General features: G+C 35.6%; 1 protein-coding gene across 17 annotated transcripts in view; it reads left to right on the top strand.

Moving 5' to 3' along the window:
• The window catches only part of LOC115246207 (disks large 1 tumor suppressor protein), a 496,657-nt gene that overhangs the window by 307,730 nt on the left and 172,936 nt on the right, over nt 1–15,991 (top strand). The window contains exons 1-2 of one of the 17 annotated variants that reach the window (XM_029824897.1): nt 2,953–3,311; nt 4,584–4,909. The exons of 15 other annotated variants lie outside the window; for them this stretch is intronic. In XM_029824897.1, the coding sequence (XP_029680757.1) occupies nt 4,811–4,909 (99 nt within the window). In that variant the 5' untranslated portion in view covers nt 2,953–3,311; nt 4,584–4,810. Of the gene's footprint in view, nt 1–2,952; nt 3,312–4,535; nt 4,910–15,991 lie in introns of those variants that run through there. One more of the 17 variants, XM_029824896.1, reaches the window with a different exon arrangement.

Here is a 15,991-nt window from a genome sequence, read left to right as displayed (position 1 = left end):
TATTATAAAAAAAAAAAAAAAATCTATGAAATAAAACACGTTCTTTTTCAACTGTTTTATTTGTGAGAAAAAAAAAAAAAAAAAAAAAAAAAAAAAAAAAAAAAAAATACTGTAATCTTACAAGCTTTTCTCTTTTGATGTTACTCGTATTGGCGCATTCCTCTATCTGTCACACGTCAGCGCTTTTCCTACAATACGAATGAACGAAAAATATGATTCTCACTGTATGTCCGCAGTTATGCGGTATCCGCAGCGACTAGATCACTCGTACATGCACTTTTACATGCGCAAATGCATTCTCGTCTATGTCTGCGAAAATCTTTGATCTTGCCGTTGTGTCGGAAATTTTTCATATATCCGAATTGCACCATCCGCTTTCCGTTCTGCGCGTTCGTTGCCTTGCATTGGCTAATGCACAATGCACTCTCCGAAGGAGCAAAGCGAGATCTTTCTACATGTGGAGTGATCGACATCAGTTGCGAGGTCAAAAGTGCCATTCGAGAATGATAGCGTGCACATCAGGGAGTGACATTCGACGAGAGAGTACATCGAAGTTAGACACGCGATCAAGAAGTATAGGAGGAGAAATATTGATGCGCGTAAAATTCGTAAAAGGTTATCCTCTTTGATTTTCTCGAATAGAAATATTCAATATAAAATAGTACCATACTCTGCATACTGTTTCTTGAGAATTGAAAGATTTATTAAATTATTAAATTAAATTATTAATTAATTATTTATTAAATTAATTTATTGTATTAGAAGACTTATCTTGCACTTTGACGAGATCGAGATAATTATTATATAATATTCAACTAGCCCGTTTGCAATTAACAGACTCTCTTTGCGAACTATTGAAACGATTAAATTATTCATGTAGAAAGATATGCTTCTTGAATATTATAGAGAAATTTGGCCGTTAAATATAAGCGAATAAAATATATGTCTCTCGCATTCGAATATCTTTCACGCTTCTCCATCTTTTGTATCGTGCGATAGAAATTCAACATTTATTCAACAAGGTCGAAGGAGGGACGGAAACAGAGAGTGACCGTAGTAGATCGCAAGAGGGGTAGATAAAGCGTTTCACGCACTACATCACTCCTAATGGAAACAAGAGGGTAACGAGGAGAATCCTCGGGCGTGAGATAGGTTGAAAGTCAGGGCGGGGTGAAGTCGGAGTATTTGATGGCGCACAATGTAAGTCACTATACTTACGTACTACATACAGAGTGCAAAGATCTTAGCAAGCAGAGAACGCCCCCGTCCTCCCTTCGACTTTCTTCCTTCGCCGCCCCTTCATCTTTTCCACCCCCATCATCGCCCTTGCGGTTGCGCGTTACTCTTTTATTTTCGACGTCACGTATAAATTACGGGGCGCATCATGAATTACATCTCGTTGCCGAGATTCTTCTTTACGACTCTTGTATCTCGCTCTTGCCTGTCCGGGGATATTAAAGGAGCGCTACCGCGTAACGAGATTACATATCCTGATGTTTTTTAGTTGTAAAATCATCATGGAAGCTACCGATGCAATAATGTAACGCTGGTCATTTTCTCCTTTATCGATTTTTTATGTACACGCGTTGATATACCGGTAACGGATGCTTAAACCCTCTTTCTGTCCTCTCTTTCAATTTGTTTTTCCTTTATTTTTTGCGATGTTATGATTTAAGTGCGTATAATACGGTGATGCTTTATATATATGTCGCGAAGCCGTGTTTTTCACCTTTGTGTGCAAAAGCATAATCTCGCTCGCGTAAAGGGAAAGAAAATCACATGTCGAAACAACTCTTCGGCTTGTACGACTGAGAGAACGGAAATGTCATCCCCTTACTTTGCCTATCGACATGTAAAAAACGCCCCGCTGCGGATGTAAGTGGCAAGAAGAAAAGTCGCTCTTTTCAGCGTAGAAAATTCTGTTTAAGGTTGCAGTCCTATCTGAGTATTCTATCGCATGCGTTTTCTCCGACTAATCAGAGTTTCTGTCTCATACATATGTAGCATTTCACGCCCAAGAACGATTCTTTCTCGATGAATTTCCTTAGCTACTCTTTCTTATTATTTCCTTTACAGCAATTTATACTTTTATTCTTATAAAATCGTACGAATATTTTTAAATTTAATTTAAAAATATTTTTAAATTCAAAATTTGCGTTTATTAATTAATAATATTTGAATATTAATGTAGGTGAAATTACTAGAGAGAGTTTGATGTTATAATTTGTTAATTATAAATTAAAATATCTTAAAGTACGATACATCAAATGACTTTTGCCCCTCTCTTGTTTGTATATCTTATTGTTAGTAATATTTAATTTTTCCACATTATTATATTGTGTCTTTATATACATAATTCTGTATTTTCTTAAAATATGATCAAACATTTTTGCAAAAAATTATTTCGCGACATGATTAATACAAAGATACTTCTAAAGGATTCATCATCTCGTTTCATCAAACAAGCGAAATTCTCGACGGACATGAAAGTCGCGCGGCGAAAACATTTGAACATCTAGCAAGTCAGCTGTAATATCCGCCGCTTTTCCATCCCCGCATCTCCTAATGGCTACCCGTCGCTTACGCTTCGACGAGCAAAGCTAAGGGATGATTTTTCCGTTTTCTCATCGCGCGACGGTGAGTGCGCCGGCAGATGAGTCCGCCGCGAAGTTGTTTGAAACCTTCGCGTGGGAAAGGGGGGTGAAGACGGTAAGAGGAGCTGCGCCGGAGATATAACGGCGCGGTGGCGGCAGATCGGAGATGTAGATCGCGCACGCGTGGGGGAGGGAGGGAGCAGATCTTGCGCCGTCCACTCCAGCTGGCAGCATCCCTCTCGGCACCCCCTGCCTCCCCCCTTACCCCTCGTAGTTGGCAATCCTCGCCAGCACTCGGCAGTCACTCGCGCGGTTCGCAACCCGCGGGGTCCGCTCCCTCTTCTGGGGCTGCCAGTACGTTCCTCGGTGCCTGGCGCGAACATTGTCACGTTGTCAGAATCTCGTTCTTCTTTCTTATTGTTAAATCGCGATTATACTTTGGATAGATTTAATTTAACAGAGATTATAAAAGAGTTAATTCGTTTTTGACATTTTTTTTACGGTCGTCACGGTAACATTTGCTCGAAGTGTGAAGTTGTCCTTTTGTTGAATTATTTATTCGGTTTTTAGTTTGTAAATAATGTTTTTGAGTTTTGGAGACAAATGAAATTTATCTGTAAAAATTGCAATGAAAATCTTGTGTCGAACACACTTTCGATGATTTGAAATGTCGCGACAAAATTCAAGACAGAAAGCTATTTGTATATTTTAATACATGTGTGTATTTTATCTTTCTTCAATGTTTTCTGTGTTACATAACTCATCAAAGTCTAAATAAAATTCTATTTTGAATTTCTCCGCAAGTTATAAATTATTTAAAGTGGATTTTTGAGCTGATTAGAATATGCACTTTTGTCTCGCATTTTATAGGAATTTAAAGGTCACCTCGAGTTTCATAGTTAAGCGGAATATCGAGATACATGAAATATTGCGAGAAAATAATAAGTGAATGAAAATTTTCATCGCGATCGCAAAATGTTGCCTCTCTCGTGTTGTTTTTTGAGTGGGATCAAACTATTCAACGAATGTAATATGCTCCGTGTTACGCGATTATTAATAATGGGATCTCTATACAGATATTTATAAATAAGATTTAGCTCGTTTCTCTATTATTTTAGAAGTGAATGACATAAAAGTAATAAAATATTATCTCTGCGCGTACCAGTCACAGCCATCGCCGTTTTGTACTAGCCGACATATATATTCAATTGTCTAATTACAGACGGGAAACATCGTTCAATAAAGGCACATAAATGCTTCGTTCTCTCGGTTATATTGTGGTCACGAGATATCGAATGTCGTGCCAGTCAAAGTATAAAGAAATCGATTGAGATTGCATCGCAAATTATAATTTCGCGGTTGCAACTACATAAAAGATAATAATTTTCCTCAATTGTGCTATTCAAAAATGTCACATTTGCATCAATTGATACGGCTATGAATATAATTGAATAGAATAAGATTATTGCAAATTTGTTGGAACTAATTTGTGACATAAATCAGGAAACACACAATTATGCAAATGCAATCGATGTAATGAGCGTGTGAGAAATATTGAAAATTGAGTCACTTATTCAAGGTCGCGCTAGATCTATTTGGAAGTCACGTGGCGGCAATCGCTGCTAGCTCTTCTCTTCGTTCAAAGTCGAAGCTCGGGGAAACTTCTAAATTCCATTCCCTTTAAGATATTTCAACGCAGTTTAAGTCAATCGTTTATTTAATTGATTTCCCCTACCGTCATTTTATTGTTACATATTATTTAGCTTAAATCGAATAGAATAAATTCGTTGAAATTAAATAATTTCTTACATGTGTGAATATTATGTTTAAAATTCTATTAAGACGTTGCAAAAAATTAAAGGACATTAATTATATAATTTCTCAAGTACTCTTCTGTCTTGTTTAGTAGCCAATTCTCAACTTAAAGCTTCCTTCTTTTAGGACATTATTTAATTAACAGAGGTTTCAACCTTATCTGCTTTTGATCAGCAAAACTCGGATTCGGGATTGATACCTTTCTCATCGAAACTTTTTTTCCCGAAACGATTAATCGGATTGTGATCACGAAACAAGACAGTACGACGAGACCGAGAAACGCGAGGTGCCGATCGTTGCTGTTTTAGTTATTGTTTGATGAGGCTGGTCGTTGTGGTGAGAACTGGAGAACGATTGTCAACCTGGAGTGCCAGTGCGGATCACGTGTGGCGCCCGTTTTCATGGGGATGGGCTTTAACGATAAGAAACTGAGGAGATTACGAAGATTGCGGCTTTTTGGCCGCGCCAAAGTCTACCTTACGGTCCATTGGCCGCAATTGGTGGGTGTATCATATAAATTACTTTTTTTTCTTCATATTGTAATTTCATTTTCCAGCATCAGTAATAGCGATCGGGATATTATTAAGCTGTGCATAATTTCTTGGATTATCTTTTGTTGGATATTGAAACTTTAATGCTCCATTAAGCAGACAATTTTTTTCATTGTTGAAAGATAGTAAATACGAAAAATATATCATGTAAAAATAATCAATTATGGAACAAAGCTTGTCAATCTGTTTTATTACAACGAAATTATAATTGAATTTTTCATGCTATGTCATATAGATATTCTGTATAAATTATTAGATTTTGTTTGGAAATAAACGAAAAATTTATGATAAATTTAAACTTCATCTTCAAAAAGATTAGAAAATTAATTGCTTAAAATTTTTTAAGTTTGAATTACCTCATTTCTTTCTTGGTTGTATCATTTACGGATGTAGCTTATATGTAATATCGATCAATATTGAGGAAATTTAGTAGCGCTTAGCGGGTTTTTTAAAATCGTAGAAAATTAATTGTCGAGATAATCGCGATTGAATGAAAGCGTGTCGATCCAAGGGGCGTCTTCTACGAGAATTTGAGTGGCTGGCGCTTCGCTCGTAAAGAGGCGAGATCAGAGTTCGACATTACGCAATGCGAATCACGTAGAGTGCGCTCATCTTCAAGAGAATGAGCCTTAACGATAACAACCAAGGCAATGGCAGCTGTTTGACCCGCTGAGGTTATTTTTATCTTGCGCTTAGCGCACTAACGATTTTCAAGCCAGTGGATAACGACGTCCTCTCGATTCGGCGCGAATTATTTTACTTTCAACGAGGTACCATTACGCAAACTACGTTTTTTTTCTACGTTCATTCCAAATAGCGATAATGGTCGTTGTAACTACATAATTAAACATCGATCAAACAAGATTATTCTAATCTAATTATCATCGCGGACACATCGGTTTCACGTTAGTGTTTTGAATTCACGTTATAATCAGAAATATTACACGTTTACACATTAATTGCATTTCGCTCAAAAGTGATTTCAAACTGTCGTCATTGTTTTTTCAAGATCACGATTGGCGGCTTCGAGCCATATCATTTTACTGTTTCTGTGATTTCATCTTTAAACGAGAGAGATGCATTTTCCCATAGCGCAGAAAAATATGTTTCCACGGTACGATGGCTTTTTTTAAATTCTACTCATTAGCCACGACAATTAAAAAATGTTTACCAAGGTCGCTATTCGCCCCGTGTCTTCCTGCGCTATGCGCTTAATCCGATTTAATCGATGATGCTTGACCGAATTTAAATGCCGCAGTGCTGACTCTAGCAGAACGCGATTATCTGATCGAACTCTATCTCTCTATCGAGAATACGCTAAATGTTAACTTCCGCGCAATTCCGGATAGAGATCTTGTGGATTTTCGGCGTTCTATTGGGATATATATGGTCCTGTACTTTTGCAAAGATGCAAACGTCCATGGACGTTTTTCTTCGAAATCTTATCGTTATACATGAATGAATGAACGTATCTTTGTATTAAATTATAATTTTGCGTGCAAAGAGAGATCTATAACTATCAAATGTATAATATATCAAAGGAAATTTTGGAAGGACATTGCAAATTTCTAATATTTTGACAAAAATAGTAACTCTCTCTAGAATATTAAAATAAATAAAATTTAAGGGATTGTTTAAACTATTAAATAATATTTAAAGAGTTAATAATATATATGCAATGCTCGGAATGCTAGTGTTTCGTGTACTTCTCGACGCAGTTCTCAGAACAACCCGCGTCATCCGAATGCTACGGATTATCAAAGTTCTGGTACGATGTCGTACCTCCCTGGAATGGTACTCGAGTAGCTTACGGATAATTCCGAGACAGCCTTGTGATTGCCGGACTGCGAATAAATACCGCATGAACATCGGTCAAAGGACATTCTTTGCGATTCACGATTCACGCGTGCTCGATTGAACGACAGACTTTAATATTGCTACTCGATTACAATCAATTAGTCAATTAATTAAAACTGTTTTAATATTGATAATAATTACATTTGTATATTTCATTGCAGTGAACTTTTGACATTATGATATAACACAGATTTAATAAAACATAGTAATAATATATATATTTATATATTTACGCGAGTTTTTTCTCTTTGGACATTCTAACAATAAGTAACATAATTGCAATTAAAAAGTAACATAATTGCAATAAGTAACATAATTGCAATTCCGCATTTGATTAAAATTCCAACAGCGTTCAAGTTTTCTGGTTGGCGTTTGTTGTAAATTTAGCGAAATGTTGAAGGTAAACCGCTGTTTCGCCGCGCCGCGCCATGAATAAATCGCGCTTTGGCGTCTGATAGAAAATTATACTGGCACACCCTCTTTGTACATTGCATCGTGTGTGCGTTTGATTTACGCACGGATATCGCACGGGGCGCGGATTTTACCTGTTCCCCTGCAAACTTATTCGACGGCAACGGACGATAAGGCGAATAACGACTGCACGTACAACCTACAAATATTGATAGACATTTATTCTTTTACGCAGATACGTGAATCACCGTCGTTTCATCGTCGCTTGTAAAATTTTCCCGCACCGTCAATCTTTGTCTGATCTAGGTCGTAACTTCTCTTTCTATCTCTCTATGTCGTTATTTCTGTCCGTTTTTTTTTTATTCCTATCTGTTACCGATATAAATTTGGTCGTATTTGTTAAATCTAATTTCAATCAATTATTTATTTTATTTATTTTATGAATTTTAACAAATAACTTTCTAGATAGCAGATTTGTTTTAAAATTTTCGTTTTAACAAATTTAATTTTTAAAAAGTATATATATATATATGTGTGTGTGTGTGTGTGTGTGTGTGTATAACTCTTTAATTTGTATTAATTCTATTAATATTATAAGTAGACTCCGCCCGCGCGCGAAATAGAATGATAATCATATAATTATATATTAATTTATCTTCTGCGAGTAATCATAGCATATTAATAGTTTATTGAATTAATTATTCACTGCAATTTTAATCATATCTCTGCTCCATACAACGAAGAATTGCGCTGCGGAAGATCTCAAAACGTAGCCATACGGTGGCATCGCGATTTCAGAATGAAACTCCACTATATCGCGGAAATGTTGAGGTATCTCTTGTTGCATTTCCGCTCTGATTCGTCGCAATCAACGGGCCGCGTTTATGAAAATGAAGAAGAGATATGAAACGGCGCAGTCGTCGAATCGTAAAAGCTCGCGCGCATAATCATCCTTTTTTTAATCAGAAGTAATATCTCTCAAAATATACTATCTCCGAAATGAATGCAAGCGTCACGCAAGCACTTTCTCGGTGTCTGGCAAATTGAAGGGGTTATTGGAAGGAGAAAGTTCTCCATAATTTTGAAGGTGCTATGTATTATACTATGTATTAATATGAAATCTATTTTTTTCAAATTAATACTTAAATAAGTATTAATTTAAAGTATTAATTTAATATCAGTTCAGTCGTTAGTATATTTTTGCACTTATAAATTATTTTAACAGAATCGAATTTATACGCACTGCATTTTAATACTATGCCATTACTTAATACAATGTGATTACTTACAATACTTACTCTATATTTACTCTATATATATACTCGTGCATGTTTATCTTGGCTTCATAGATACTGTCAATATCTAGCGAAACTAACAACAACTAGTGTATCTCGCAAAACACTTTCGAATATATATCTGCCGCAATCCCCTTCTCAATCACGCAAGTAGTACATCTCCTTGCGATTCATCCCTTTCTCTCTCTCTCTTTCTCTTCGTCAACCCTTCGACTTTGCGTGTTCAATTGTCGCGTTTATGTGTAACTATTTTGCCTGCCTCTCGACATCGCGCTATCAAGATCGGCTGCCATTATAGTTTGACCCAGTTTTTCTTCAATTTACCCCGTCCGTCGTATTATGCGTCATACCTGCTTACCTACCTATCTACGTATCCACACCAATTTTCGAAACCACTTCGCGCACGACGTCGTCTCGTCCAATTTTTCCGACGCGTCTTCACCGTGCGTTTTCCTCGAGTTCGTCTTTACTCTCCTTCACATTCGGTAGCGGATACGTTTCTCGGCAAAGGCATTCATGCGAATTTCAATTTATTCGGGTACGCTTTGCTTGCCGAGCATGATGAGGGAAAAGCGCTTTTTCACGACGATGATTGCGAAATTAATGAAACGATCGGTCTGCGCGTGACATTTAAGAGTCATTACTTCGACATCAGTCCTCGCTAAATTTCTTTGAACATTTTCTATCTAGATCATAATTATACAAAATGTGAAAAAAGAGCTATCTAAGATGGTTATAAATGTCGAATGAATTCATTTTTGTAATTTTTTCCATTTATTTGGTTTCACCGTCATAATTAGTGTTTTTTGGAATTGGAATCTAGATACTAACTTATTAATCAAACTGCGCGCGTCGGAAATACGTAGAAGCTACTTCTCACATAAGTGATGCATGGTTTCGCGAAAAGTGGATCGGATGCGACACTTGTCGCTTTCGCCAATATTCAATAAACGAGCTGTCGGCTTCGATCGGCGGCGGCGGCAGCCATTTACAATTATTAATTATTGATTGCCTACGGAGCGCTATAACTCACGGCGGATGGTACTTTAAGAGATGAGAAGACCGAGCTCGTGTAAATTTAGCGATGTAACGACGCGAGTGCAAGTTCGGCGGCCTGAGGAAGAGAATAGATACTTGCCGTAGTGCGGCCGAGCGCAGCTTACGTCCCGGTTATAATGGATCTCATTACTTTTATCGCGCGGACATACATCTACCCGAACTCCGAAATTACCTTCTTCCGTCGCTTCCTCCTCGTTGCGCGGCTCTCGCTTCAATCGCCCGCTTACGCTCCAATCTACATGCAAAAATTCCGGATATAGGAGGCAGGCGCGCATCCACGGCCATCCCGAGCGGCCATCTGCGTCCCCTAATTTTTCGTTAAAATTGCGGGCGATAAGACGTATATCGGCGCTTTACGGCAGACCTTAACGGGCATTGACCCTCTATAAGGATTCTACGTTATCTGACGGGTACATCTTCCGACTCGTTTCCTTTTTATTAATGATTTTTAAAGTAGGTACTTTCTAAAGTCGTCGAAAGTTTGTCGAATTTAAATAAAGTTTTTCGGGTTATCTGTTTATTTACATTTTCATTTAGATTATCCTTAGGGAAACTGGCGGGTTTTATCGCAGAACGAAATTCACAGTTTCAATACAGTTTATCGTCCCTGAAAATTTTTCCGTATCGCTGGCGCCGGTGCGACGAGCGCGCGCGCATTTCTGGAATATTTAACGATCCGCTTAATAGGCTGATCATGAAATTATAGAATTACGCACGAATGAACAGGCTGTTATGTATCGGGACTGCCATCGTGCGCAAAATTGCGTAGCACGAAGCTACGGGTGATCGCATCGGGATTTTGCCTTTGCGATGCATCAGAGAAATGCGGCGGGTGTATCGCAAATAAAATTACGCTGCGCAAGATTGGATAAACATTGAGCGCGTTCTTGCGCTATTTGAGATATATCCGCGTACAGTCATCATTCATACATTAATTTTCAGAGGTTGAAATTATAATAATATAGTTTTAACATATTAAAATAAATCAAGTTTTTTCCGTAATTAATCAGGCTTTTAAAATCGTTCAAAATGAGCTTACAAGATTGGATCAAGGAAATAAATTGCATCAGATATCATTAAAAAATTCTGATATATTAAACGCATCTTGCACGTTTTTAGTAGAACAGCAAAATATAATTCAAAAAGAAAATAAAAATATTTACATATAAGCATATACATATATCTTACTATATTATAAATAATTAATATGAAGTAAATTATTTGCGTGTTAATTAAAATCTTATAAATAGTTAATATGAGAGAGAGAGGGAAGAAAAATAATAATTTATTTGTAGATTAATTAAAATCTTATTTATACAATATACTTGTATGTATAATTTATTTTATAAATTAGAAGTAAATATTTTAAACACAAAATATCTGGTTGAAGATTTTGCAATCAATTAAAGTAATTATTTCTCTAATATATGGATACAACATACACACAGCAAAATATATTTAAACATTATTTTCATAAATTAATAATATACTCATTCTATTTATTCTTCGTCTACTGTTACGTTTCTTGTATCTCTTTCTGTTTTACATGTTTTATTAGATTATGTTAGCTGTTTTTATAACTTAGTATAAGAGAAAATATATGCATATGGATGATTGTTTTTAAAATAAATGCATATTTATATTTTGTCATATTTTAAATTATTTTTCTTACTACATAATGTCTGAAATAATATTTGAAATGGTTACATAAATACATATAGACACATACATATATGTACACAATACAAGTTTGAAAACTTGAAATATTATTTTAAATAAGAAAGTTTCTAATATTACTTTTAAAATTATATTGTATCTTAATTAATAATTTCATGCATAATTTCATGCATAATAAAATAAGATTTCCTATAGATTTTTATATTTAAGTATTTTCTTTACGGAAAATAAATGTTCAAATAATATTTTGTTTAAACAAGGCTATACATATATATATTATTTTTAATAGCCAGCATTTGAGATGTGTTCGCTGACGTTCAATCGGCAAACATCTCGAATTGGGCAATTAGAAATAGTTATTGTTTAACTAAAACAGTTTAGCATTTATTTATCGATATTCAGATTATGTGAAATAAATTGACGTTTTACTCAAACCAGGAAATATGTTATGGCTAAATATGAATGTGAGAGGTATCCCGAGCGGCATATTACGAGATAATGCATTTTAATTACATGAGAAACTTAACTCCGCGGATATCCGATTGTATTGGGATGTGTATATCGAAATTACGCGATTACTTGTGTCGTTGCGAGCGAACGGTATAAGCGTGCGACGAAGAGAGTATCTTGATTAAAGCGTTTTGCATAACAATGCTATTGGCCGTTTGCGGAACTAAAGCAGAGTTGTTCGGCAGGATCGTAAATATGGACGTTTTTAATAAAAGCGACTAATTTAACGCGTCGCCGGGCTGCTGTTAGAAAAAAAAGAACGCCGCTGATTGTATTATTGTCGGTCTCTCCTCCCCTTGTCCCAACCTCTCCCTCTTCTTTAGAAAAGCTCTTGCCAGTGCATGACTATTTTATAAATCGAGTCGCTAAAGAAGATTGCGATTCCCGCTCTATGGTAAAATTGAAAAGTTTGCTTTCAAAATAATCCCGAAAGAATAGCTATTTACGCTTAAATATAAGTAATACCCCGTTCTTTTATTTATGATAGAATAAAATCCTATAAATAATGGCTGCGAAAATATTTTATGTACGTATATATGTAATATTGCTTGTAAACAAGTGTACGCTGCTATATATCGTGAAAGAATATGTTAGTTTATATTGACGTACTATAATTCATGCATCCGTGATTCTTACTTGTTTTACTGATGTAAATACAGAGATTGTGATGTAAAAGATCACTAAAATATCACAATGAAAAATCAATCTCTTTATATAATTTTATATGAGTTTTTTTTTTATCTTAATGTTATATTAATGAGATCTAGTTAAGTGTAGACTAGAAATTATTGTAGCAATATATTTCAGTCTTATTACTTATTTTGTAAATGCTTTGATACTTTGCTTGTTGCAATATGTCTAACAATATATCGTTAATGGAATTATTTATTTTATGAAATGCGATGCGTTTGACATACTTTGTCTTCGATATATAAAAACAATTATGTAGGATATTTGCCGGCATTAATACATTTTCAAAAAAGTGCATTTGATTATGCAACGTGATTTTCCAGCTCGACCGGAAAAATTGATTACAGATTGACATATCGAGATAGCGAACGCAATGACGATCGAATTCCGATTGATTCATGTAATTAAAATTTTACTGCCACATGAGGCCAAATGGCGACCGATAATTTATCGGTAGCCTTCATACAAACCGCGAAACAGATGAGATTCATTGAATCATTCGCCACGATGACGCTTCAGGCGGAACAAATTTCCAACCTGACGCAAACGCGAATATTGGCTGTGTATCGCGTGTACGATGCCATTAATTGTAATCTCAATCTGTACAAATAAGATTAATAACATCAATTGCAATATGAGGAAAAATATATTTGCATGCATGAAAATTGCAATTATATATACGTGTATCTGTCGCTTGATTTATCAGGTTGGGTAATATTCTCTTTCTGTTTATTAACTCTTGAAACGAATCATTAATTATCCCCATAGCTTTTTAATCGTCGTTTAATTATTACCTTGCAATTGCTACGTTCTTCAAAAGCAAGGCAAACCGTTAAGCCATACATCAACAGGAAGGAAACGAACGCGCATTATACTCGCGTCTAGATCGAACTACTGTTGTAGTCTGCAACGCAATGAACTCCCGGCAAACAGTATTTACGTAACCGCAAATTTCGCTGTTGAATGGGAAATGACGTACGACGATGCGCTCTCATCGGGTCGTTAGCGGCCCCTTGTTTCCGCGGCGACGCGAAACAAACGCTTCGTCCGTTCCACACGAATTGTGTATCGTTCAATTAAAGATCCATTTCGCTCTCTCTCTCTCTCTCTCTCTCTCTTTCTCTTTCTCTCTGTCGTGTCAAGTACCGTTTCGTAGTAATTTAGCTCCATTCTATCCGGCTCGTGTTACGCCATCGCGGTTGTCCAGCTTGCAAACTTTTGACGTTAAACCCCGAAAGCGTCCGCCCGTCGAATGCGAACATCCAACGCCTGAAAGCGAGATTTTTCTAATCGAAGTTTGTCGCCGCTAAACTGAAGTACATGAAATGGGGTTTTGCTAAAACTTTGGCGCATGTTGAGATCTCATTTTTGGTCGGTCGTAAATGTTAGTTTAAATATTTGAGAATCTTGATTAGCGATTTTCTTATCATTGAGTAACATGAATTCTCGGATGCAAGCTTTTTATTTTCGTTGTGTGGATATTTTTATAAATTAGCAATTTCGGATTTTAATCTATGTTTTACATTAGTGCATTTCTGCAATAAAAATATGATAGTATTACAATCATTAAAATTTTTTTACTGTTATCATATACATGCAATTAACCGATGCTCGAAAATCCCGGAGTGTTCGTAATAAATTTCAAAAAGAATTATTCATTGATATCAGAATATCATATTGAACATATCGAAATAATTGCAATACCAGTCTTTTCTATTATTTGTATCGAATGCCAAATAACAAGCGTTCAATGCTCTAAATATTGCTTGATTTTCAATCTTTGACATGTTATTCTGCTGCACGCGTTTTGAATAAAATTTATGTGTGATTTACCCCGAATAGCGAAAATTGAAAATACAGGACATGGTGTAATCGGGAATTGCGGGGTACGCGGGGATGTACATTTTCATTACTGCGATTGCCTTTACAGAACACCATGTAAATGAGACACATATACACACACTCACATTGTACAATATTATGTTATATTTGTAACATTACTTGAAAAATATCAGTTACTATTATGCGCCCGCGTTTTAACATTGATATTTTTTACAGAGAAGCTTGTCAGATATAACAATGCAATACATTTCAGAAGCATGTCAAATACAACAATACAATACATTTCAATAGCGATATGTCTTTTATCATACTATAAATGCTATGAATATATTAGTATAAAACAATTTTACTTTATTTATTATATATTTTACATTATTTTTCAGATATAAATTTTAAAAAAATGTTGATTATCACAATTTTAGAAAAATAGGTTTAAGCTACATACAAAATAAATGATTTATATAAAATCATACGGTCGGTTATCATATGACAAGACTTTAAATATGAATCGTACAACTCTATCATTCCTGCATCGTTGTGGATAATTTCTCGAATGTCAATCGACGCTACGTTATTATCGCGGATAATTCGATCGAGACCTGAACGATTTGTCAATGCGCCGATCAAATATATTTTGGGCTGAGTGGTTAACTCATTGAAACCGTCGACCGAATAATCAGTCGTTTGCCGTATCAGTTTTTCACTAAATTCTATATTCACTGTACCTGCAAGGGCATTTGCATGTTGTATGGCACTTCATTTTACATGCCATTTTAATACCATAGTTTTATAATTTATCAGATATGATGATCAATCTCTCTTTCTCGAAAAGTACACATTGCATTGTTGAATAAATAAAAAGTAATAAACAATAAAATTTCAAGCCAACACACAAGTTAGAAAAATACAATTTTTATCTGTCTGTGTCATGTAGGATACTTTTTTCCGACATGCGAATAATTTTTCCATTCCGTAAAGAATCAGTTCTCATATATATTGTGTCTCTAACATACATAAATATCTAATGTTGTAAACGTTTTTCTTAATACTATTGAGATGAAACGCTTAGAAGATTGACTCAAGAATCCATGACAAAACGCTTCGAAATTCTGCCAACTTGGCTAACCAGACGACAACTGATAGGACTCTCGATAGTCCCGTCTGTCGAAAATCGAAGATAATCATCTGCGCCACGTTTTTCGCGAAGGCCGTTTTTGCTACGATTGCAAAAGAGTGTCTGTTTGACTTTTCGTCTTTCTGTGCACTCTCTTGAGTGCCATGCAGTGACGACAAGATCGGAGAAAAAGTGGGAAAACGCGCAAGAGGTCTGCTTGCTTGCCAAGATTCTGAGTGCACTAGTCGTTGCGGCACGAGTTCAACTCGATTGAAAATTTATCGTTTTTGATGACGTGGCCAATTCGGCGGGACTGCATACATTTCTGTTTGAGCGGGACATGATTAGATATGCACGCAATTTTGATCGACTACACACATTTTGCTCTTTCCACGAAGATAGATGATTTTATATTTTTGGCATTTCTTTTAGAAACTTTTTTATACTTTCTTTATTTATAGAAATACTAGAATGCGCATACAAGCCAGGATAAAAAACATTTAAAAATTATTTAAAAAAAAAAAATTGATTGTAGAAAGAAGAAAATTATATCAAAATTAATAAAAAAATTATAAA

Source organism: Formica exsecta, unplaced genomic scaffold (genome assembly GCF_003651465.1).
Source record: "Formica exsecta isolate Colony F162 unplaced genomic scaffold, ASM365146v1 scaffold140, whole genome shotgun sequence".
NCBI lineage: Eukaryota > Metazoa > Arthropoda > Insecta > Hymenoptera > Formicidae > Formica > Formica exsecta.
This window is presented reverse-complemented; position numbering and strand designations above follow the sequence as displayed.